We start from the raw sequence: 27922 nt of genomic DNA on the forward strand, positions 1-27922 counted from the left end.
AGAATAGAAAGTAATGCATTCAGCTCAATAGAGTGTAGAGATGAATGCTGCGGGAAACTACTATGTGATAACTTGATGTAAACCTTATTATTTTGCTTACCATATGATTTAGAGTAGTATGCAACCAATTTTATGAGTGTGCTACCAGTGTTGGATAAGTTATTTTAGTAACTTCAACTTTTTTACACAATGGAACATTACCGTTTACAGAACTAAACAAAGATATTTACTGTTCCACTCTAAATGTTATGAGGTAGCTTCCTGAATTCACCTTGCATTTGAGTATTCCATGGCTCTGCATTGGATGCATGCAACATCTATACAGTTCCACCTCACCCTGAGCTGTTATGTACACATCCATAACTCAAAATGCATAGAAGACAAAGTAATGTATTCAGCTCAATAAAGTGTGGAGATGAATTTTGCGGGAAACTACTATGTGATAACTTGATGTAAACCTTATTATTTTGCTTACCATATGATTTAGAGTAGTATGCAACCAATTTTATGAGTGTGCTACCAATGTTCGAGAAGTTACTTTTAGTAAATTCAACTTTTTTACACAATGGAACATTACCGTTTACAGAACTAAACAAAGATATTTACTGTTCCACTCTAAATGTTATGAGGTAGCTTCATGAATTCACCATGCATTTGAGTATTCCATGGCTCTGAGTAGGATACATGCAATATTTATACCGTTCCACCTCACCCTGAGTAGTTATGTACACATCCATAACACAAACTGCGTAGAGTAGAAAGTAATGCATTCAGCTCAATAGAGTGTAGAGATGAATTTTGCGGGAAACTACTATGTGATAACGCTGTAAACCTTATTATTTTGCTTACCATATGATTTAGAGTAGTATGCAACCAATTTTATGAGTGTGCTACCAGTGTTCGAGAAGTTACTTTTAGTAACTTCAACTTTTTTACACAATGGAACATTACCGTTTACAGAACTAAACAAAGATATTTACTGTTCCACTCTAAATGTTATGAGGTAGCTTCCTGAATTCATCTTGCATTTGAGTATTCAATGGATCTGAGTAGGGTACATGCAATATTTATACCGTTCCACCTCACCCTGAGTAGTTATGTACACATCCATAACACAAACTGCGTAGAGTAGAAAGTAATGCATTCAGCTCTATAGAGTGTAGAGATGAATTTTGCGGGAAACTACTATGTGATAACTTGATGTAAACCTTATTATTTTGCTTACCATATGATTTAAAGTAGTATGCAACCAATTTTATGAGTGTGCTACCAATGTTCGAGAAGCTACTTTTAGTAACTTCAACTTTTTTACACAATGGAACATTACCGTTTACAGAACTAAACAAAGATATTTACTGTTCCACTCTAAATGTTATGAGGTAGCTTCCTGAATTCACCTTGCATTTGAGTTTTCCATGGCTCTGAGTAGGGTACATGCAATATTTATACCGTTCCACCTCACCCTGTGTAGTTATGTAAATATCCATAACTCAAAATGCATAGAACAGAATGTAATGCATTCAGCTCAATAGAGTGTAGAGATGAATTTTGCGGGAAAATACTATGTGATAACCTGATGTAAACCTTATTATTTTGCTTACCATATGGTGTAGATTAGTATGCATTCAATTTTATGATTGTGCTACCAATGTTCGAGAAGTTACTTTTAGTAACTTCAACTTTTTTACACAATGGAACATTACCGTTTACAGAACTAAACAAAGATAATTACGATTCCACTCTAAATGTTATGAGGTAGCTTCATGAATTCACCATGCATTTGAGTATTCGATGGCTCTGAGTAGGGTACATGCAATATTTATACCGTTCCACCTCACCCTGTGTAGTTATGTAAATATCCATAACTCAAAATGCATAGAACAGAATGTAATGCATTCAGCTCAATAGAGTGTAGAGATGAATTTTGCGGGAAAATACTATGTGATAACTTGATGTAAACCTTATTATTTTGCTTACCATATGATTTAGAGTAGTATGCAACCAATTTTATGAGTGTGCTACCAGTGTTCGAGAAGTTACTTTTAGTAACTTCAACTTTTTTACACAATGGAACATTACCGTTTACAGAACTAAACAAAGATATTTACTGTTCCACTCTAAATGTTATGAGGTAGCTTCCTGTATTCAACTTGGATTTGAGTATTCCATGGATCTGAGTAGGGTACATGCAATATTTATACCGTTCCACCTCACCCTGAGTAGTTATGTAAACATCCATACCTCAAAATGCATAGAACAGAAAGTAATGCATTCAGCTCAATAGAGTGTAGAGATGAATTTTGCGGGAAACTACTATGTGATAACTTGATGTAAACCTTATTATTTTGCTTACCATATGATTTAGAGTAGTATGCAACCAATTTTATGTGTGTGCTACCAATGTTCGAGAAGTTACTTTTAGTAACTTCAACTTTTTTACACAATGGAACATTACCGTTTACAGAACTAAACAAAGATATTTACTGTTCCACTCTAAATGTTATGAGGTAGCTTCCTGAATTCACCTTGCATTTGAGTATTCCATGGCTCTGAGTAGGATTCCTGCAATATTTATACCGTTCCACCTCACCCCGAGTAGTTATGTACACATCCATAACTCAAAATGCATAGAATAGAAAGTAATGTATTCAGCTCAATAAAGTGTAGAGATGAATTTTGCGGGAAACTACTATGTGATAACTTGATGTAAACCTTATTATTTTGCTTACCATATGATTTAGAGTAGTATGCAACCAATTTTATGAGTGTGCTACCAATGTTCGAGAAGTTACTTTTAGTAACTTCAACTTTTTTACACAATGGAACATTACCGTTTACAGAACTAAACAAAGCTATTTACTGTTCCACTCTAAATGTTATGAGGTAGCCTCCTGAATTCAACTTGCATTTGAGTATTCCATGGCTCTGAGTAGGGTACATGCAATATTTATAACGTTCCACCTCACCCTGAGTAGTTATGTAAACATCCATACCTCAAAATGCATAGAACAGAATGTAATGCATTCAGCTCAATAGAGTGTAGAGATGAATGTTGCGGGAAAATACTATGTGATAACTTGATGTAAACCTTATTATTTTGCTTACCATATGATGTAGATTAGTATGCATTGTTACGAAAACCCCGTAACCAGGTAACTTACCAGCAAAGATAGATGGATCAGCTGAGTCGGATGCTACTATTTTCAAACGTTTTATTCAATAAGGGCACAAACGTATGGTTAATACAAAACATTCAAATCGTCAAAACTCAATCTAAAACACCGGTGTAACCATAATCAATCAGAAATAAGCTCTTTCGTTGTCTAGGGTATATAATACTGAGTCCAATTGGAAATATAAAGAGTCACTCTGAAGTCTGCAGGCTTTTCCCTTTTTGGTTTCACGTGTTGGAGAGAGAGAGAGATTGTTAGGAAAAGATAACACTTGCCGTTGTCTTTATGAATCAAATCCTCAGCCTCAGGGGATTTGGCTTCCCTGGTGTTAAATAAAGCGATCTTCCGTTGGTTGCAGCCACAAACCCCGCATTCGGAATTTAACGCACGTGGCTTATTTCAAAATGGCTTCCCGTTCCCACGGGAAGCGTTATCGTGCTTCTTGGTGTCTCCTTGGTGCGTCTGAGGGTCGTCCTCTTTCAGACCCTTCTTTATACTGCCTCACGGGATCTCAGGTGTCAATCAGGTTGCAGGTGATGCAATCTCTCTCTCAACCAGCCCACTTTGCCCGAGGGCTTTACAATGTCCCTGCGAGTTGGCACGTCTGCAGTTCCCAGGTGTCTCCTGAGAACAATGCCACAGTCTCCAGCTTTTGTCCCAGTGGAATGTCTTTCCATTTCCTGTGTCCATTCAGCCTGTCTCTCTCTCTCTCTCTTTTGGGTCGTTGACCCCCCTTTTACTAGGGCTCTTGCAATTCTCACAAAGGAGGGGGCTGGTATCATAACACCTCCCCTCTTAAAAAGGTTTTTACCAGCGGTTAAAACCCAGAGTGGTACAGTCTTACAGAAATTTTGAATCTAATACAATACAGAAGCTTTTCTTTTCACTACAGAGTAATACAGTTATACATTCAAGTCAGCATCTAAACAGTTAACAAGTACAGTGCCCCTTTTCTTTAATACCTTACCCTACCGTGCCCTACATCGCATACTCAATTCAACACCTGGATAAGCAATCCGCTAGCACATTATCACTCCCCTTTATGTGCTGGATCTTAATATCAAATTCTTGTAGCATCAGACTCCAGCTTAATAACCTTCTGTTTTTGTTTTTCATATTGTTCAAGAATACCAGCGGGTTGTGATCGGTATAGACCACTAGGGGTCTTTGCGCCGGACAAATGTACACTTCGAAATGTTGTATCGCTAACACAAGCGCTAACAATTCCTTTTCCACGGTAGAGTAATTCCTCTGGTGTCTATTGAACTTCCGAGAGAAATATGCTACCGGGTGCTCCACTCCATCCCCCGCTTGCTGCAATAGGACTGCTCCTGCCGCCTCATCGCTGGCGTCCGTGGCCAAGGAGAAGGGGGTTAACAGATCGGGCGCTTTTAACACCGGGTCATGGCACAGTACGGCTTTTAACTTTTCAAAGGCATTCTGACAAGAATGACCCCACTCAAATTTTTCCTCCTTCTGCAGTAATTTTGTAAGGGGGAGCGCAATGTCCGCAAAATTTTTACAGAATTTCCGATAGTATCCCACCATGCCCAGAAACCTCCTCAGGGCCCTTTTATTGGAGGGTACCGGGACCTCGGAAATAGCCCGGACCTTCGCCTGCACAGGGGCCAACTGCCCGTCTCCCACCACATACCCCAGATAGGTGATCGTGGCATGACCAAACTCACTCTTAGCGAGGTTTACAGTAAGGTGGGCTGCCGACATTCGGGTAAACAAACTTTCTACAGCCCCCAGATGCTCCTCCCAGGTGTCATTCCAAACTACCACATCGTCAAGATAAGCCTTGGTGTGGGTTAACCCCTTTATCACAGCGTCTATCATCCGCTGAAATGTCCCTGGGGCATTTTTCATCCCAAACGGCATAACGTTGTACTCGTACAACCCAGACGGGGTGACAAAGGCTGAAATCTCTCGAGCCCGGTCCGTTAAAGGAACGCACCAGTACCCCTTTAGCAAGTCAATTTTTGTGATGTACCTTGCCTTCCCCAGTTGATCAATGCAATCATCCACCCGGGGAAGAGGGTAAGCATCGGTCTGGGTAACCGCGTTGACCTTCCGATAATCGGTACAGAATCGTATGGTCCCGTCCGGCTTTGGGACAACCACGCAAGGAGAAGCCCACGCGGATGAGGATTCGCGGATTATCCCAGCAGCTAGCATATGTTCAATCTCCTTCTCTACCAGCTGGCTTTTCTCAGGATTCATCCGATAAGGGGCTTGTTTAATAGGTTGGGTTGAGGTAGCTATCACATCATGTTGTGTCCCATTACACCTTCGGGGAACATCTGGGCATAAGTCTGCATGCCGGTTAACGAGCTGTATTACCTGCTCCCGCTGTTCAGGCTTTAAGTGGCCAACTTTACCCGCAAGATTCGCCAATACGACAGAGTTCTCTAATCTGGTAGGGACTATACCTATCTTGTCGAACCGTTCTGGTTCCTCCTTACCGTCCCCCCCAACTTCATCGGCTTTCATAGCCGCGCCAACAACCGGGGGGGTGGGTTCGTGATACCCTTTTATCATGTTCACGTGAACTAACTGGGTCGGCTTTCGTCGGTCGGGGGTTTCGATCACGTAATTCAGCGAGTCTATTTTCTTACGCACTGTATATGGTCCTTGAAACCTCGCCCCCAGAGGGTGAGTAGCTACCGGGAATAGGACCAGGACCCGGTCGCCCACGTGAAACTCTCGTTCTCTCGCTCTCTGGTTATACCACTGACCCATCTTTTCCTGAGAGGCTTTAAGGTTTTCGTTTGCCCAGGCGCATACTTGACGCAGTCTTTCCCGGAATTTCAGCACATAGTCGACCACACTGACTTGGGCGGTCGGGTTAGACCATTTTTCTTTCAGTAGGGTTAGGGGTCCCCTGGGCCTGTGACCGAAAACCAGTTCAAACGGACTGAACCCCAGGGAGCACTGGACTGTATCCCTTACGGCAAATAACAAAAGGGGTAAAGCCTCATCCCAGTCTCGAACGTTCTCCTGGCAATAAGCTTTAAGCATGGTCTTTAGGGTAGCGTGGAACCTTTCCAACGCTCCCTGTGACTCCGGGTGGTACGCAGAGGCCATAATCTGCCTCACCCCGAGCTGGGTCATCATCTGCCGAAATACGTTCGACGTGAATGTACTTCCCTGGTCTGATTGTATCTCCTTGGGTAGCCCCACGGTGGTAAAGAATTTGATAAGGGCCTTCACCACCGCAGAGGTCCTAATACTACCCAGAGGCACGGCCTCGGGAAATCGTGTAGCGGCACACATCAGGGTCATGATATACTGCCGCCCACTCGCAGTTTTAGGTAAGGGTCCCACAAAATCCACAATGACTCGGGAGAAAGGCTCCTCACATGCGGGAATAGGTCGGAGGGGGGCCTTAGGGATAACTTGATTCGGCTTACCCACCACCTGGCAGGTATGACATCTTTTACAATACTCAGTAACATCTTTCCTCAGATTGGGCCAATAGAATTCCCTCTGAACCCGCTCTACGGTCTTCTTTATTCCCAAATGCCCGCCTAAAGGTCCCTTATGGGCTAAGTCAAGAATGTCGTTCCGATATACTTTCGGGACTACTATCTGACGTAGCACCGCCCAGTCCTCATCGGCCTGCACCGCAGGGGGTCTCCACTTCCTCATCAACACCCCCTCCTGGAGATAATAACCCTCTGGCTCTGCCTCCAGTTCAGTCTCGGAGAGAACCGACTCTCTCAAGGATACCAGCTCCTCGTCACCATTCTGTTCCCGTACAAACTCTCTTCTGGCTAAGGACCGGTCTACCTCCTCTCTATTTCCCACTCGTTCCTCCCTACTCTCCGTTTTCCCTTCCTCGGACTCTCGTTGGTACAGAGTCGGTATAAAAGTTTCGGCCAAATCAAAACTGGCCAGATTCCACCCGCTCTCTGTCTCAGCGGCCCTTTTCGACATGCTGCGAGTGACCGCACATGCGGGATAGAATTTTTTTTCTGAGGGAGGGTCTTCAACTCTCACGGGCTGGGTGGTCAGCTTCACGGCGGCACCCATCTTCCCACCCGCTAGGTCGTTACCCAGAAGGACGTCCACTCCTTCTCCTGGCAATTCCGGCAGGACCCCCAGATCTACTGGTCCCGACACCAACTCACAATCTAGAAAGACCCTATGCAAAGGCACGACCTCGGTTCGGTTCCCGATACCTCTAAGGGCTACCTCCCCCGTGCGAGGGCCGAATTTTAACACATTACGGCTAATTAACGATAGTTCCGCCCCCGTGTCTCTCCAAATTCGTACGGGAATTGGGGGGTCCCCTTCCTTCAAAGCCACGGTTCCTTCGGACCTAAATGTCTCCCGCCCCTCCTGTATTCCATCTGTCTGGGGCCTGCTTGTCGATTTTCGGATCGACGCAACACAGCCTATGGAAATAGCTGCTTTCCCTCGTTCCGACTCCTTCCTCGGAGCAGTGCATTTTGATGCAATATGTCCCACCTTTCCACAATTAAAACAGTTGAAACCAGGAGATCTCCAGGTTTCTTGTCTGTTATCCTCACTTTTTGTGCTAGCTCCCGGTGGAGTTTCTCCCTTAGCCGGCGGACTGTCCCTACCGTTCCGACGGTCTCTCGGGTAACTTTTTGGCGAGGAAAACTTTGTCTTGTGGGTTAGGGCATATTCATCTGCGAGCCTAGCCATCTCTGAGATGGACTGATTCGTCCTCTCATTTAAATACATTCGGATCTCTTCCGGAACGCAACTTTTAAATTCCTCAATCAAAACTAGCTCCCTGAGACGCCCATAGTCCTCGGCCACCTTTTCAGCTGTGCACCAACGATTCAAGAGCACACCCTTCTCATGGGCTAGCTCGGTATACGTTTGATTCCACCCTCTTTTTAAATTTCGGAACCTTTGTCTATACGCCTCAGGTACTAACTCGTAACCTCGGAGAATGGCCTCCTTTACTTGATCATAATTCCCGTCCCTTTCTGTGGGCAGCGCGGCATATACCCGCTGTGCTTTTCCCCGTAACACACTTTGTAACAACGCCACCCATTGCTCTCTGGGCCACTGCTGATTCTCTGCCACCTTTTCAAAGAGCAAGAAATAACTATCAACATCCGTCTCCTCGAACGGGGGGACCAACCTCAACGCCCGACTAATATCAAACCCCTCTTTCTCTCCCCCTTGAGTTCTTCGCTCTTGTTTTCGCCTGTCCAGCTCCAATTCATAGTTCCTCTGTTTCTCTCTCTCTTCTGCTTCTAGCTGCTTTAGTTTGAACACCTGCTCTCTTTCCCTCTCGGCTTCTCTTGCCCTCTCGGCTTCTCTTGCCCTCTCGGCTTCTCTTGCCCTCTCGGCTTCTCTTGCCCTCTCGGCTCTCTCGGCTTCTCTTGCCCTCTCGGCTCTCTCGGCTTCTCTCTCTGCAGCCTTCTGAGCTGCGTCTATTTCTAGCTGCTTTATTTTAAACTCATGTTCCAGCCTTGCTTTCTCCAACTCTGCCTGATTTGTCCCACTCACTAATCTCCTTTCGGGAATATTTTCCAAATCCTCAGCTGTAAACACCTTCTTCCCAACGTAGTGCTGTTGTATGACCCTTAGCACTTCCTGCTTTTTCATTGCTGGCTTCACCGCTGTGAGGTCTAAGGCCTGCGCCAAACTTACTAAGTCTGATTTTGTAGCCTTCCCTAGCGCCTCTACCGTCGGGTTTCTCATGAATTCACCCACATCCATCTTTGCTGGTTTCCCGTCTGACTACCTGCGTAACCAGATTTAAGTTTGGACTTACAGCCCGATTCACTGACCTCCCCCCTTTTTGGTGTCAAATCCCGAGACGAGAACCCCACTTGTTACGAAAACCCCGTAACCAGGTAACTTACCAGCAAAGATAGATGGATCAGCTGAGTCGGATGCTACTATTTTCAAACGTTTTATTCAATAAGGGCACAAACGTATGGTTAATACAAAACATTCAAATCGTCAAAACTCAATCTAAAACACAGGTGTAACCATAATCAATCAGAAATAAGCTCTTTCGTTGTCTAGGGTATATAATACTGAGTCCAATTGGAAATATAAAGAGTCACTCTGAAGTCTGCAGGCTTTTCCCTTTTTGGTTTCACGTGTTGGAGAGAGAGAGAGATTGTTAGGAAAAGATAACACTTGCCGTTGTCTTTATGAATCAAATCCTCAGCCTCAGGGGATTTGGCTTCCCTGGTGTTAAATAAAGCGATCTTCCGTTGGTTCCAGCCACAAACCCCGCATTCGGAATTTAACGCACGTGGCTTATTTCAAAATGGCTTCCCGTTCCCACGGGAAGCGTTATCGTGCTTCTTGGTGTCTCCTTGGTGCGTCTGAGGGTCGTCCTCTTTCAGACCCTTCTTTATACTGCCTCACGGGATCTCAGGTGTCAATCAGGTTGCAGGTGATGCAATCTCTCTCTCAACCAGCCCACTTTGCCCGAGGGCTTTACAATGTCCCTGCGAGTTGGCACGTCTGCAGTTCCCAGGTGTCTCCTGAGAACAATGCCACAGTCTCCAGCTTTTGTCCCAGTGGAATGTCTTTCCATTTCCTGTGTCCATTCAGCCTGTCTCTCTCTCTCTCTCTTTTGGGTCGTTGACCCCCCTTTTACTAGGGCTCTTGCAATTCTCACAAAGGAGGGGACTGGTATCATAACAGCATTCAATTTTATGAGTGTGCTAGCAATGTTAGAGAAGTTACTTTTAGTAACTTCAACTTTTTTACACAATGGAACATTACCGTTTACAGAACTAAACAAAGCTATTTACTGTTCCACTCTAAATGTTATGAGGTAGCCTCCTGAATTCACCTTGCATTTGAGTATTCCATGGCTCTGCATTGGATGCATGCAACATCTATACAGTTCCACCTCACCCCGAGCTGTTATGTACACATCCAAAACTCAAAATGCACAGAATAGAAAGTAATGCATTCAGCTCAATAGAGTGTAGAGATGAATGCTGCGGGAAACTACTATGTGATAACTTGATGTAAACCTTATTATTTTGCTTACCATATGATTTAGAGTAGTATGCAACCAATTTTATGAGTGTGCTACCAGTGTTGGATAAGTTATTTTAGTAACTTCAACTTTTTTACACAATGGAACATTACCGTTTACAGAACTAAACAAAGATATTTACTGTTCCACTCTAAATGTTATGAGGTAGCTTCCTGAATTCACCTTGCATTTGAGTATTCCATGGCTCTGCATTGGATGCATGCAACATCTATACAGTTCCACCTCACCCTGAGCTGTTATGTACACATCCATAACTCAAAATGCATAGAAGACAAAGTAATGTATTCAGCTCAATAAAGTGTGGAGATGAATTTTGCGGGAAACTACTATGTGATAACTTGATGTAAACCTTATTATTTTGCTTACCATATGATTTAGAGTAGTATGCAACCAATTTTATGAGTGTGCTACCAATGTTCGAGAAGTTACTTTTAGTAAATTCAACTTTTTTACACAATGGAACATTACCGTTTACAGAACTAAACAAAGATATTTACTGTTCCACTCTAAATGTTATGAGGTAGCTTCATGAATTCACCATGCATTTGAGTATTCCATGGCTCTGAGTAGGATACATGCAATATTTATACCGTTCCACCTCAACCTGAGTAGTTATGTACTCATCCATAACACAAACTGCGTAGAGTAGAAAGTAATGCATTCAGCTCAATAGAGTGTAGAGATGAATTTTGCGGGAAACTACTATGTGATAACGCTGTAAACCTTATTATTTTGCTTACCATATGATTTAGAGTAGTATGCAACCAATTTTATGAGTGTGCTACCAGTGTTCGAGAAGTTACTTTTAGTAACTTCAACTTTTTTACACAATGGAACATTACCGTTTACAGAACTAAACAAAGATATTTACTGTTCCACTCTAAATGTTATGAGGTAGCTTCCTGAATTCACATTGCATTTGAGTTTTCCATGGCTCTGAGTAGGGTACATGCAATATTTATACCGTTCCACCTCACCCTGTGTAGTTATGTAAATATCCATAACTCAAAATGCATAGAACAGAATGTAATGCATTCAGCTCAATAGAGTGTAGAGATGAATTTTGCGGGAAAATACTATGTGATAACCTGATGTAAACCTTATTATTTTGCTTACCATATGGTGTAGATTAGTATGCATTCAATTTTATGATTGTGCTACCAATGTTCGAGAAGTTACTTTTAGTAACTTCAACTTTTTTACACAATGGAACATTACCGTTTACAGAACTAAACAAAGATAATTACGGTTCCACTCTAAATGTTATGAGGTAGCTTCATGAATTCACCATGCATTTGAGTATTCGATGGCTCTGAGTAGGGTACATGCAATATTTATACCGTTCCACCTCACCCTGTGTAGTTATGTAAATATCCATAACTCAAAATGCATAGAACAGAATGTAATGCATTCAGCTCAATAGAGTGTAGAGATGAATTTTGCGGGAAAATACTATGTGATAACTTTATGTAAACCTTATTATTTTGCTTACCATATGATTTAGAGTAGTATGCAACCAATTTTATGAGTGTGCTACCAGTGTTCGAGAAGTTACTTTTAGTAACTTCAACTTTTTTACACAATGGAACATTACCGTTTACAGAACTAAACAAAGATATTTACTGTTCCACTCTAAATGTTATGAGGTAGCTTCCTGTATTCAACTTGGATTTGAGTATTCCATGGATCTGAGTAGGGTACATGCAATATGTATACCGTTCCACCTCACCCTGAGTAGTTATGTAAACATCCATACCTCAAAATGCATAGAACAGAATGTAATGCATTCAGCTCAATAGAGTGTAGAGATGAATTTTGCGGGAAACTACTATGTGATAACGATGTAAACCTTATTATTTTGCTTACCATATGATGTAGATTAGTATGCATTCAATTTTATGAGTGTGCTACCAATGTTCGAGAAGTTACTTTTAGTAACTTCAACTTTTTTACACAATGGAACATTACCGTTTACAGAACTAAACAAAGCTATTTACTGTTCCACTCTAAATGTTATGAGGTAGCCTCCTGAATTCACCTTGCATTTGAGTATTCCATGGCTCTGAGTAGGGTACATGCAATATTTATACCGTTCCACCTCACCCTGAGTAGTTATGTACACATCCATAACACAAACTGCGTAGAGTAGAAAGTAATGCATTCAGCTCAATAGAGTGTAGAGATGAATTTTGCGGGAAACTACTATGTGATAACTTGATGTAAACCTTATTATTTTGCTTACCATATGATTTAGAGTAGTATGCAACCAATTTTATGTGTGTGCTACCAATGTTCGAGAAGTTACTTTTAGTAACTTCAACTTTTTTACACAATGGAACATTACCGTTTACAGAACTAAACAAAGATATTTACTGTTCCACTCTAAATGTTATGAGGTAGCTTCCTGAATTCACCTTGCATTTGAGTATTCCATGGCTCTGAGTAGGGTACATGCAATATTTATAACGTTCCACCTCACCCTGAGTAGTTATGTAAACATCCATACCTCAAAATGCATAGAACAGAATGTAATGCATTCAGCTCAATAGAGTGTAGAGATGAATGTTGCGGGAAAATACTATGTGATAACTTGATGTAAACCTTATTATTTTGCTTACCATATGATGTAGATTAGTATGCATTCAATTTTATGAGTGTGCTAGCAATGTTAGAGAAGTTACTTTTAGTAACTTCAACTTTTTTACACAATGGAACATTACCGTTTACAGAACTAAACAAAGCTATTTACTGTTCCACTCTAAATGTTATGAGGTAGCCTCCTGAATTCACCTTGCATTTGAGTATTCCATGGCTCTGCATTGGATGCATGCAACATCTATACAGTTCCACCTCACCCTGAGCTGTTATGTACACATCCAAAACTCAAAATGCACAGAATAGAAAGTAATGCATTCAGCTCAATAGAGTGTAGAGATGAATGCTGCGGGAAACTACTATGTGTTAACTTGATGTAAACCTTATTATTTTGCTTACCATATGATTTAGAGTAGTATGCAACCAATTTTATGAGTGTGCTACCAGTGTTGGATAAGTTATTTTAGTAACTTCAACTTTTTTACACAATGGAACATTACCGTTTACAGAACTAAACAAAGATATTTACTGTTCCACTCTAAATGTTATGAGGTAGCTTCCTGAATTCACCTTGCATTTGAGTATTCCATGGCTCTGCATTGGATGCATGCAACATCTATACAGTTCCACCTCACCCTGAGCTGTTATGTACACATCCATAACTCAAAATGCATAGAAGACAAAGTAATGTATTCAGCTCAATAAAGTGTGGAGATGAATTTTGCGGGAAACTACTATGTGATAACTTGATGTAAACCTTATTATTTTGCTTACCATATGATTTAGAGTAGTATGCAACCAATTTTATGAGTGTGCTACCAATGTTCGAGAAGTTACTTTTAGTAAATTCAACTTTTTTACACAATGGAACATTACCGTTTACAGAACTAAACAAAGATATTTACTGTTCCACTCTAAATGTTATGAGGTAGCTTCATGAATTCACCATGCATTTGAGTATTCCATGGCTCTGAGTAGGATACATGCAATATTTATACCGTTCCACCTCACCCTGAGTAGTTATGTACACATCCATAACACAAACTGCGTAGAGTAGAAAGTAATGCATTCAGCTCAATAGAGTGTAGAGATGAATTTTGCGGGAAACTACTATGTGATAACGCTGTAAACCTTATTATTTTGCTTACCATATGATTTAGAGTAGTATGCAACCAATTTTATGAGTGTGCTACCAGTGTTCGAGAAGTTACTTTTAGTAACTTCAACTTTTTTACACAATGGAACATTACCGTTTACAGAACTAAACAAAGATATTTACTGTTCCACTCTAAATGTTATGAGGTAGCTTCCTGAATTCACCTTGCATTTGAGTTTTCCATGGCTCTGAGTAGGGTACATGCAATATTTATACCGTTCCACCTCACCCTGTGTAGTTATGTAAATATCCATAACTCAAAATGCATAGAACAGAATGTAATGCATTCAGCTCAATAGAGTGTAGAGATGAATTTTGCGGGAAAATACTATGTGATAACCTGATGTAAACCTTATTATTTTGCTTACCATATGGTGTAGATTAGTATGCATTCAATTTTATGATTGTGCTACCAATGTTCGAGAAGTTACTTTTAGTAACTTCAACTTTTTTACACAATGGAACATTACCGTTTACAGAACTAAACAAAGATAATTACGGTTCCACTCTAAATGTTATGAGGTAGCTTCATGAATTCACCATGCATTTGAGTATTCGATGGCTCTGAGTAGGGTACATGCAATATTTATACCGTTCCACCTCACCCTGTGTAGTTATGTAAATATCCATAACTCAAAATGCATAGAACAGAATGTAATGCATTCAGCTCAATAGAGTGTAGAGATGAATTTTGCGGGAAAATACTATGTGATAACTTGATGTAAACCTTATTATTTTGCTTACCATATGATTTAGAGTAGTATGCAACCAATTTTATGAGTGTGCTACAAGTGTTCGAGAAGTTACTTTTAGTAACTTCAACTTTTTTACACAATGGAACATTACCGTTTACAGAACTAAACAAAGATATTTACTGTTCCACTCTAAATGTTATGAGGTAGCTTCCTGTATTCAACTTGGATTTGAGTATTCCATGGATCTGAGTAGGGTACATGCAATATTTATACCGTTCCACCTCACCCTGAGTAGTTATGTAAACATCCATACCTCAAAATGCATAGAACAGAATGTAATGCATTCAGCTCAATAGAGTGTAGAGATGAATTTTGCGGGAAACTACTATGTGATAACGATGTAAACCTTATTATTTTGCTTACCATATGATGTAGATTAGTATGCATTCAATTTTATGAGTGTGCTACCAATGTTCGAGAAGTTACTTTTAGTAACTTCAACTTTTTTACACAATGGAACATTACCGTTTACAGAACTAAACAAAGATATTTACTGTTCCACTCTAAATGTTATGAGGTAGCTTCCTGAATTCATCTTGCATTTGAGTATTCAATGGATCTGAGTAGGGTACATGCAATATTTATACCGTTCCACCTCACCCTGAGTAGTTATGTACACATCCATAACACAAACTGCGTAGAGTAGAAAGTAATGCATTCAGCTCTATAGAGTGTAGAGATGAATTTTGCGGGAAACTACTATGTGATAACTTGATGTAAACCTTATTATTTTGCTTACCATATGATTTAAAGTAGTATACAACCAATTTTATGAGTGTGCTACCAATGTTCGAGAAGCTACTTTTAGTAACTTCAACTTTTTTACACAATGGAACATTACCGTTTACAGAACTAAACAAAGATATTTACTGTTCCACTCTAAATGTTATGAGGTAGCTTCCTGAATTCACCTTGCATTTGAGTTTTCCATGGCTCTGAGTAGGGTACATGCAATATTTATACCGTTCCACCTCACCCTGTGTAGTTATGTAAATATCCATAACTCAAAATGCATAGAACAGAATGTAATGCATTCAGCTCAATAGAGTGTAGAGATGAATTTTGCGGGAAAATACTATGTGATAACCTGATGTAAACCTTATTATTTTGCTTACCATATGGTGTAGATTAGTATGCATTCAATTTTATGATTGTGCTACCAATGTTCGAGAAGTTACTTTTAGTAACTTCAACTTTTTTACACAATGGAACATTACCGTTTACAGAACTAAACAAAGATAATTACGGTTCCACTCTAAATGTTATGAGGTAGCTTCATGAATTCACCATGCATTTGAGTATTCGATGGCTCTGAGTAGGGTACATGCAATATTTATACCGTTCCACCTCACCCTGTGTAGTTATGTAAATATCCATAACTCAAAATGCATAGAACAGAATGTAATGCATTCAGCTCAATAGAGTGTATAGATGAATTTTGCGGGAAAATACTATGTGATAACGATGTAAACCTTATTATTTTGCTTACCATATGATGTAGATTAGTATGCATTCAATTTTATGAGTGTGCTACCAATGTTCGAGAAGTTACTTTTAGTAACTTCAACTTTTTTACACAATGCAACATTATCGTTTACAGAACTAAACAAAGCTATTTACTGTTCCACTCTAAATGTTATGAGGTAGCCTCCTGAATTCACCTTGCATTTGAGTATTCCATGGCTCTGCATTGGATGCATGCAACATCTATACAGTTCCACCTCACCCTGAGCTGTTATGTACAAATCCATAACTCAAAATGCACAGAATAGAAAGTAATGCATTCAGCTCAATAGAGTGTAGAGATGAATTTTGCGGGAAACTACTATGTGATAACTTGATGTGAACCTTATTATTTTGCATACCATATGATGTAGAGTAGCATGCATTCAATTTTATGAGTGTGCTACCAATGTTGGAGAAGTTACTTTTAGTAACTTCAACTTTTTTACACAATGGAACGTTACCGTTTACAAAACTAAACAAAGATATTTACTGTTCCACTCTAAATGTTATGAGGTAGCTTCCTGAATTCACCTTGCATTTGAGTATTCCATGGCTCTGAGTAGGATACATGCAATATTTATACCGTTCCACCTCACCCTGAGTAGTTCTGTACACATTCATAACTCAAAATGCATAGAACAGAAATTAATGCATTCAGCTCAATAGAGTGTAGAGATGAATTTTGCGGGAAACTACTATGTGATAACTTGATGTAAACCTTATTATTCTGCTTACCATATGATTTAGAGTAGTATGCAACCGATTGTATGAGTGTGCTACCAATGTTCGAGAAGTTACTTTTAGTAACTTCAACTTTTTTACACAATGGAACATTACCGTTTACAGAACTAAACAAAGATATTTACTGTTCCACTTCAAATGTTATGAGGTAGCTTCATGAATTCACCATGCATTTGAGTATTCCATGGCTCTGAGTAGGATACATGCAATATTTATACCGTTCCACCTCACCCTGAGTAGTTATGTACCCATCCATAACACAAACTGCGTAGAGTAGAAAGTAATGCATTCAGCTCTATAGAGTGTAGAGATGAATTTTGCGGGAAACTACTATGTGATAACTTGATGTAAACCTTATTATTTTGCTTACCATATGATTTAGAGTAGTATGCAACCAATTTTATGAGTGTGCTACCAATGTTCGAGAAGTTACTTTTATTAACTTCAACTTTTTTACACAATGGAACATTAGCTTTTACAGAACTAAATAAAGCTATTTACTGTTCCACTCTAAATGTTATGAGGTAGCCTCCTGCATTCACCTTGCATTTGAGTATTCCATGGCTCTGAGTAGGGTACATGCAATATTTATACCGTTCCACCTCACCCTGAGTAGTTATGTAAACATCCATACCTCAAAATGCATAGAACAGAATGTAATGCATTCAGCTCAATAGAGTGTAGAGATGAATTTTGCGGGAAAATACTATGTGATAACTTGATGTAAACCTTATTATTTTGCTTACCATATGATGTAGATTAGTATGCATTCAATTTTATGAGTGTGCTACCAATGTTCGAGAAGTTACTTTTAGTAACTTCAACTTTTTTACACAATGGAACATTACCGTTTACAGAACTAAACAAAGATAATTACGGTTCCACTCTAAATGTTATGAGGTAGCTTCCTGAATTCACCTTGCATTTGAGTATTCCATGGCTCTGCATTGGATGCATGCAACATCTATACAGTTCCACCTCACCCTGAGCTGTTATGTACACATCCATAACTCAAAATGCACAGAATAGAAAGTAATGCATTCAGCTCAATAGAGTGTAGAGATGAATGCTGCGGGAAACTACTATGTGATAACTTGATGTAAACCTAATTATTTTACTTACCACATCACTTAGAGTAGTATGCAACCGATTTTATGAGTGTGCTACCAATGTTCGAGAAGTTACTTTTAGTAAATTCAACTTTTTTACACAATGGAACATTACCGTTTACAGAACTAAACAAAGATATTTACTGTTCCACTCTAAATGTTATGAGGTAGCTTCATGAATTCACCATGCATTTGAGTATTCCATGGCTTTGAGTAGGATACATGCAATATTTATACCGTTCCACCTCACCCTGAGTAGTTATGTACACATCCTTAACACAAACTGCGTAGAGTAGAAAGTAATGCATTCAGCTCAATAGAGTGTAGAGATGAATTTTGCGGGAAACTACTATGTGATAACGATGTAAACCTTATTATTTTGCTTACCATATGATTTAGAGTAGTATGCAACCAATTTTATGAGTGTGCTACCAGTGTTCGAGAAGTTACTTTTAGTAACTTCAACTTTTTTACACAATGGAACATTACCGTTTACAGAACTAAACAAAGATATTTACTGTTCCACTCTAAATGTTATGAGGTAGCTTCCTGAATTCACCATGCATTTGAGTATTCCATGGCTCTGAGTAGGATACATGCAATATTTATACCGTTCCACCTCACCCTGAGTAGTTATGTACACATCCATAACACAAACTGCGTAGAGTAGAAAGTAATGCATTCAGCTCAATAGAGTGTAGAGATGAATTTTGCGGGAAACTACTATGTGATAACGCTGTAAACCTTATTATTTTGCTTACCATATGATTTAGAGTAGTATGCAACCAATTTTATGAGTGTGCTACCAGTGTTCGAGAAGTTACTTTTAGTAACTTCAACTTTTTTACACAATGGAACATTACCGTTTACAGAACTAAACAAAGATATTTACTGTTCCACTCTAAATGTTATGAGGTAGCTTCCTGAATTCATCTTGCATTTGAGTATTCAATGGATCTGAGTAGGGTACATGCCATATTTATACCGTTCCACCTCACCCTGAGTAGTTATGTACACATCCATAACACAAACTGCGTAGAGTAGAAAGTAATGCATTCAGCTCTATAGAGTGTAGAGATGAATTTTGCGGGAAACTACTATGTGATAACTTGATGTAAACCTTATTATTTTGCTTACCATATGGTGTAGATTAGTATGCATTCAATTTTATGATTGTGCTACCAATGTTCGAGAAGTTACTTTTAGTAACTTCAACTTTTTTACACAATGGAACATTACCGTTTACAGAACTAAACAAAGATAATTACGGTTCCACTCTAAATGTTATGAGGTAGCTTCATGAATTCACCATGCATTTGAGTATTCGATGGCTCTGAGTAGGGTACATGCAATATTTATACCGTTCCAGCTCACCCTGTGTAGTTATGTAAATATCCATAACTCAAAATGCATAGAACAGAATGTAATGCATTCAGCTCAATAGAGTGTAGAGATGAATTTTGCGGGAAAATACTATGTGATAACTTGATGTAAACCTTATTATTTTGCTTACCATATGATTTAGAGTAGTATGCAACCAATTTTATGAGTGTGCTACCAGTGTTCGAGAAGTTACTTTTAGTAACTTCAACTTTTTTACACAATGGAACATTACCGTTTACAGAACTAAACAAAGATATTTACTGTTCCACTCTAAATGTTATGAGGTAGCTTCCTGTATTCAACTTGGATTTGAGTATTCCATGGATCTGAGTAGGGTACATGCAATATTTATACCGTTCCACCTCACCCTGAGTAGTTATGTAAACATCCATACCTCAAAATGCATAGAACAGAATGTAATGCATTCAGCTCAATAGAGTGTAGAGATGAATTTTGCGGGAAACTACTATGTGATAACGATGTAAACCTTATTATTTTGCTTACCATATGATGTAGATTAGTATGCATTCAATTTTATGAGTGTGCTACCAATGTTCGAGAAGTTACTTTTAGTAACTTCAACTTTTTTACACAATGGAACATTACCGTTTACAGAACTAAACAAAGCTATTTACTGTTCCACTCTAAATGTTATGAGGTAGCCTCCTGAATTCACCTTGCATTTGAGTATTCCATGGCTCTGCATTGGATGCATGCAACATCTATACAGTTCCACCTCACCCTGAGCTGTTATGTACAAATCCATAACTCAAAATGCACAGAATAGAAAGTAATGCATTCAGCTCAATAGAGTGTAGAGATGAATTTTGCGGGAAACTACTATGTGATAACTTGATGTGAACCTTATTATTTTGCATACCATATGATGTAGAGTAGCATGCATTCAATTTTATGAGTGTGCTACCAATGTTGGAGAAGTTACTTTTAGTAACTTCAACTTTTTTACACAATGGAACGTTACCGTTTACAAAACTAAACAAAGATATTTACTGTTCCACTCTAAATGTTATGAGGTAGCTTCCTGAATTCACCTTGCATTTGAGTATTCCATGGCTCTGAGTAGGATACATGCAATATTTATACCGTTCCACCTCACCCTGAGTAGTTCTGTACACATTCATAACTCAAAATGCATAGAACAGAAATTAATGCATTCAGCTCAATAGAGTGTAGAGATGAATTTTGCGGGAAACTACTATGTGATAACTTGATGTAAACCTTATTATTCTGCTTACCATATGATTTAGAGTAGTATGCAACCGATTGTATGAGTGTGCTACCAATGTTCGAGAAGTTACTTTTAGTAACTTCAACTTTTTTACACAATGGAACATTACCGTTTACAGAACTAAACAAAGATATTTACTGTTCCACTCCAAATGTTATGAGGTAGCTTCATGAATTCACCATGCATTTGAGTATTCCATGGCTCTGAGTAGGATACATGCAATATTTATACCGTTCCACCTCACCCTGAGTAGTTATGTACCCATCCATAACACAAACTGCGTAGAGTAGAAAGTAATGCATTCAGCTCTATAGAGTGTAGAGATGAATTTTGCGGGAAACTACTATGTGATAACTTGATGTAAACCTTATTATTTTGCTTACCATATGATTTAGAGTAGTATGCAACCAATTTTATGAGTGTGCTACCAATGTTCGAGAAGTTACTTTTATTAACTTCAACTTTTTTACACAATGGAACATTAGCTTTTACAGAACTAAATAAAGCTATTTACTGTTCCACTCTAAATGTTATGAGGTAGCCTCCTGCATTCACCTTGCATTTGAGTATTCCATGGCTCTGAGTAGGGTACATGCAATATTTATACCGTTCCACCTCACCCTGAGTAGTTATGTAAACATCCATACCTCAAAATGCATAGAACAGAATGTAATGCATTCAGCTCAATAGAGTGTAGAGATGAATTTTGCGGGAAAATACTATGTGATAACTTGATGTAAACCTTATTATTTTGCTTACCATATGATGTAGATTAGTATGCATTCAATTTTATGAGTGTGCTACCAATGTTCGAGAAGTTACTTTTAGTAACTTCAACTTTTTTACACAATGGAACATTACCGTTTACAGAACTAAACAAAGATAATTACGGTTCCACTCTAAATGTTATGAGGTAGCTTCCTGAATTCACCTTGCATTTGAGTATTCCATGGCTCTGCATTGGATGCATGCAACATCTATACAGTTCCACCTCACCCTGAGTAGTTATGTACACATCCTTAACACAAACTGCGTAGAGTAGAAAGTAATGCATTCAGCTCAATAGAGTGTAGAGATGAATTTTGCGGGAAACTACTATGTGATAACGATGTAAACCTTATTATTTTGCTTACCATATGATTTAGAGTAGTATGCAACCAATTTTATGAGTGTGCTACCAGTGTTCGAGAAGTTACTTTTAGTAACTTCAACTTTTTTACACAATGGAACATTACCGTTTACAGAACTAAACAAAGATATTTACTGTTCCACTCTAAATGTTATGAGGTAGCTTCCTGAATTCACCATGCATTTGAGTATTCCATGGCTCTGAGTAGGATACATGCAATATTTATACCGTTCCACCTCACCCTGAGTAGTTATGTACACATCCATAACACAAACTGCGTAGAGTAGAAAGTAATGCATTCAGCTCAATAGAGTGTAGAGATGAATTTTGCGGGAAACTACTATGTGATAACGCTGTAAACCTTATTATTTTGCTTACCATATGATTTAGAGTAGTATGCAACCAATTTTATGAGTGTGCTACCAGTGTTCGAGAAGTTACTTTTAGTAACTTCAACTTTTTTACACAATGGAACATTACCGTTTACAGAACTAAACAAAGATATTTACTGTTCCACTCTAAATGTTATGAGGTAGCTTCCTGAATTCATCTTGCATTTGAGTATTCAATGGATCTGAGTAGGGTACATGCAATATTTATACCGTTCCACCTCACCCTGAGTAGTTATGTACACATCCATAACACAAACTGCGTAGAGTAGAAAGTAATGCATTTAGCTCTATAGAGTGTAGAGATGAATTTTGCGGGAAACTACTATGTGATAACTTGATGTAAACCTTATTATTTTGCTTACCATATGGTGTAGATTAGTATGCATTCAATTTTATGATTGTGCTACCAATGTTCGAGAAGTTACTTTTAGTAACTTCAACTTTTTTACACAATGGAACATTACCGTTTACAGAACTAAACAAAGATAATTACGGTTCCACTCTAAATGTTATGAGGTAGCTTCATGAATTCACCATGCATTTGAGTATTCGATGGCTCTGAGTAGGGTACATGCAATATTTATACCGTTCCACCTCACCCTGTGTAGTTATGTAAATATCCATAACTCAAAATGCATAGAACAGAATGTAATGCATTCAGCTCAATAGAGTGTAGAGATGAATTTTGCGGGAAAATACTATGTGATAACTTGATGTAAACCTTATTATTTTGCTTACCATATGATTTAGAGTAGTATGCAACCAATTTTATGAGTGTGCTACCAGTGTTCGAGAAGTTACTTTTAGTAACTTCAACTTTTTTACACAATGGAACATTACCGTTTACAGAACTAAACAAAGATATTTACTGTTCCACTCTAAATGTTATGAGGTAGCTTCCTGTATTCAACTTGGATTTGAGTATTCCATGGATCTGAGTAGGGTACATGCAATATTTATACCGTTCCACCTCACCCTGAGTAGTTATGTAAACATCCATACCTCAAAATGCATAGAACAGAATGTAATGCATTCAGCTCAATAGAGTGTAGAGATGAATTTTGCGGGAAACTACTATGTGATAACGATGTAAACCTTATTATTTTGCTTACCATATGATGTAGATTAGTATGCATTCAATTTTATGAGTGTGCTACCAATGTTCGAGAAGTTACTTTTAGTAACTTCAACTTTTTTACACAATGGAACATTACCGTTTACAGAACTAAACAAAGCTATTTACTGTTCCACTCTAAATGTTATGAGGTAGCCTCCTGAATTCACCTTGCATTTGAGTATTCCATGGCTCTGCATTGGATGCATGCAACATCTATACAGTTCCACCTCACCCTGAGCTGTTATGTACAAATCCATAACTCAAAATGCACAGAATAGAAAGTAATGCATTCAGCTCAATAGAGTGTAGAGATGAATTTTGCGGGAAACTACTATGTGATAACTTGATGTGAACCTTATTATTTTGCATACCATATGATGTAGAGTAGTATGCATTCAATTTTATGAGTGTGCTACCAATGTTGGAGAAGTTACTTTTAGTAACTTCAACTTTTTTACACAATGGAACGTTACCGTTTACAAAACTAAACAAAGATATTTACTGTTCCACTCTAAATGTTATGAGGTAGCTTCCTGAATTCACCTTGCATTTGAGTATTCCATGGCTCTGAGTAGGATACATGCAATATTTATACCGTTCCACCTCACCCTGAGTAGTTCTGTACACATTCATAACTCAAAATGCATAGAACAGAAATTAATGCATTCAGCTCAATAGAGTGTAGAGATGAATTTTGCGGGAAACTACTATGTGATAACTTGATGTAAACCTTATTATTCTGCTTACCATATGATTTAGAGTAGTATGCAACCGATTGTATGAGTGTGCTACCAATGTTCGAGAAGTTACTTTTAGTAACTTCAACTTTTTTACACAATGGAACATTACCGTTTACAGAACTAAACAAAGATAATTACGGTTCCACTCTAAATGTTATGAGGTAGCTTCATGAATTCACCATGCATTTGAGTATTCGATGGCTCTGAGTAGGGTACATGCAATATTTATACCGTTCCACCTCACCCTGTGTAGTTATGTAAATATCCATAACTCAAAATGCATAGAACAGAATGTAATGCATTCAGCTCAATAGAGTGTAGAGATGAATTTTGCGGGAAAATACTATGTGATAACTTGATGTAAACCTTATTATTTTGCTTACCATATGATTTAGAGTAGTATGCAACCAATTTTATGAGTGTGCTACCAGTGTTCGAGAAGTTACTTTTAGTAACTTCAACTTTTTTACACAATGGAACATTACCGTTTACAGAACTAAACAAAGATATTTACTGTTCCACTCTAAATGTTATGAGGTAGCTTCCTGTATTCAACTTGGATTTGAGTATTCCATGGATCTGAGTAGGGTACATGCAATATTTATACCGTTCCACCTCACCCTGAGTAGTTATGTAAACATCCATACCTCAAAATGCATAGAACAGAATGTAATGCATTCAGCTCAATAGAGTGTAGAGATGAATTTTGCGGGAAACTACTATGTGATAACGATGTAAACCTTATTATTTTGCTTACCATATGATGTAGATTAGTATGCATTCAATTTTATGAGTGTGCTACCAATGTTCGAGAAGTTACTTTTAGTAACTTCAACTTTTTTACACAATGGAACATTACCGTTTACAGAACTAAACAAAGCTATTTACTGTTCCACTCTAAATGTTATGAGGTAGCCTCCTGAATTCACCTTGCATTTGAGTATTCCATGGCTCTGCATTGGATGCATGCAACATCTATACAGTTCCACCTCACCCTGAGCTGTTATGTACAAATCCATAACTCAAAATGCACAGAATAGAAAGTAATGCATTCAGCTCAATAGAGTGTAGAGATGAATTTTGCGGGAAACTACTATGTGATAACTTGATGTGAACCTTATTATTTTGCATACCATATGATGTAGAGTAGTATGCATTCAATTTTATGAGTGTGCTACCAATGTTGGAGAAGTTACTTTTAGTAACTTCAACTTTTTTACACAATGGAACGTTACCGTTTACAAAACTAAACAAAGATATTTACTGTTCCACTCTAAATGTTATGAGGTAGCTTCCTGAATTCACCTTGCATTTGAGTATTCCATGGCTCTGAGTAGGATACATGCAATATTTATACCGTTCCACCTCACCCTGAGTAGTTCTGTACACATTCATAACTCAAAATGCATAGAACAGAAATTAATGCATTCAGCTCAATAGAGTGTAGAGATGAATTTTGCGGGAAACTACTATGTGATAACTTGATGTAAACCTTATTATTCTGCTTACCATATGATTTAGAGTAGTATGCAACCGATTGTATGAGTGTGCTACCAATGTTCGAGAAGTTACTTTTAGTAACTTCAACTTTTTTACACAATGGAACATTACCGTTTACAGAACTAAACAAAGATATTTACTGTTCCACTCCAAATGTTATGAGGTAGCTTCATGAATTCACCATGCATTTGAGTATTCCATGGCTCTGAGTAGGATACATGCAATATTTATACCGTTCCACCTCACCCTGAGTAGTTATGTACCCATCCATAACACAAACTGCGTAGAGTAGAAAGTAATGCATTCAGCTCTATAGAGTGTAGAGATGAATTTTGCGGGAAACTACTATGTGATAACTTGATGTAAACCTTATTATTTTGCTTACCATATGATTTAGAGTAGTATGCAACCAATTTTATGAGTGTGCTACCAATGTTCGAGAAGTTACTTTTATTAACTTCAACTTTTTTACACAATGGAACATTAGCTTTTACAGAACTAAACAAAGCTATTTACTGTTCCACTCTAAATGTTATGAGGTAGCCTCCTGCATTCACCTTGCATTTGAGTATTCCATGGCTCTGAGTAGGGTACATGCAATATTTATACCGTTCCACCTCACCCTGAGTAGTTATGTAAACATCCATACCTCAAAATGCATAGAACAGAATGTAATGCATTCAGCTCAATAGAGTGTAGAGATGAATTTTGCGGGAAAATACTATGTGATAACTTGATGTAAACCTTATTATTTTGCTTACCATATGATGTAGATTAGTATGCATTCAATTTTATGAGTGTGCTACCAATGTTCGAGAAGTTACTTTTAGTAACTTCAACTTTTTTACACAATGGAACATTACCGTTTACAGAACTAAACAAAGATAATTACGGTTCCACTCTAAATGTTATGAGGTAGCTTCCTGAATTCACCTTGCATTTGAGTATTCCATGGCTCTGCATTGGATGCATGCAACATCTATACAGTTCCACCTCACCCTGAGCTGTTATGTACACATCCATAACTCAAAATGCACAGAATAGAAAGTAATGCATTCAGCTCAATAGAGTGTAGAGATGAATGCTGCGGGAAACTACTATGTGATAACTTGATGTAAACCTAATTATTTTACTTACCACATCACTTAGAGTAGTATGCAACCGATTTTATGAGTGTGCTACCAATGTTCGAGAAGTTACTTTTAGTAAATTCAACTTTTTTACACAATGGAACATTACCGTTTACAGAACTAAACAAAGATATTTACTGTTCCACTCTAAATGTTATGAGGTAGCTTCCTGAATTCATCTTGCATTTGAGTATTCAATGGATCTGAGTAGGGTACATGCAATATTTATACCGTTCCACCTCACCCTGAGTAGTTATGTACACATCCATAACACAAACTGCGTAGAGTAGAAAGTAATGCATTTAGCTCTATAGAGTGTAGAGATGAATTTTGCGGGAAACTACTATGTGATAACTTGATGTAAACCTTATTATTTTGCTTACCATATGGTGTAGATTAGTATGCATTCAATTTTATGATTGTGCTACCAATGTTCGAGAAGTTACTTTTAGTAACTTCAACTTTTTTACACAATGGAACATTACCGTTTACAGAACTAAACAAAGATAATTACGGTTCCACTCTAAATGTTATGAGGTAGCTTCATGAATTCACCATGCATTTGAGTATTCGATGGCTCTGAGTAGGGTACATGCAATATTTATACCGTTCCACCTCACCCTGTGTAGTTATGTAAATATCCATAACTCAAAATGCATAGAACAGAATGTAATGCATTCAGCTCAATAGAGTGTAGAGATGAATTTTGCGGGAAAATACTATGTGATAACTTGATGTAAACCTTATTATTTTGCTTACCATATGATTTAGAGTAGTATGCAACCAATTTTATGAGTGTGCTACCAGTGTTCGAGAAGTTACTTTTAGTAACTTCAACTTTTTTACACAATGGAACATTACCGTTTACAGAACTAAACAAAGATATTTACTGTTCCACTCTAAATGTTATGAGGTAGCTTCCTGTATTCAACTTGGATTTGAGTATTCCATGGATCTGAGTAGGGTACATGCAATATTTATACCGTTCCACCTCACCCTGAGTAGTTATGTAAACATCCATACCTCAAAATGCATAGAACAGAATGTAATGCATTCAGCTCAATAGAGTGTAGAGATGAATTTTGCGGGAAACTACTATGTGATAACGATGTAAACCTTATTATTTTGCTTACCATATGATGTAGATTAGTATGCATTCAATTTTATGAGTGTGCTACCAATGTTCGAGAAGTTACTTTTAGTAACTTCAACTTTTTTACACAATGGAA

The 27922-nt window shown here is 38.3% G+C and overlaps 1 protein-coding gene across 1 annotated transcript in view; it reads right to left on the reverse strand.

The window, feature by feature from the left end:
* Positions 1-3195: 3195 nt before the first annotated feature.
* LOC140729381 (uncharacterized) overlaps positions 3196-27922 on the reverse strand; it is a 279476-nt gene continuing 254749 nt past the window's right edge. The window contains exon 2 of the mRNA XM_073049060.1: positions 3196-9550. Within this exon, the coding sequence (XP_072905161.1) occupies positions 4170-8882 (4713 nt within the window). The 5' untranslated portion in view covers positions 8883-9550 and the 3' untranslated portion in view covers positions 3196-4169. The remainder of the gene's footprint in view (positions 9551-27922) is intronic.

Source organism: Hemitrygon akajei, chromosome 6 (assembly GCF_048418815.1).
Source record: "Hemitrygon akajei chromosome 6, sHemAka1.3, whole genome shotgun sequence".
NCBI lineage: Eukaryota > Metazoa > Chordata > Chondrichthyes > Myliobatiformes > Dasyatidae > Hemitrygon > Hemitrygon akajei.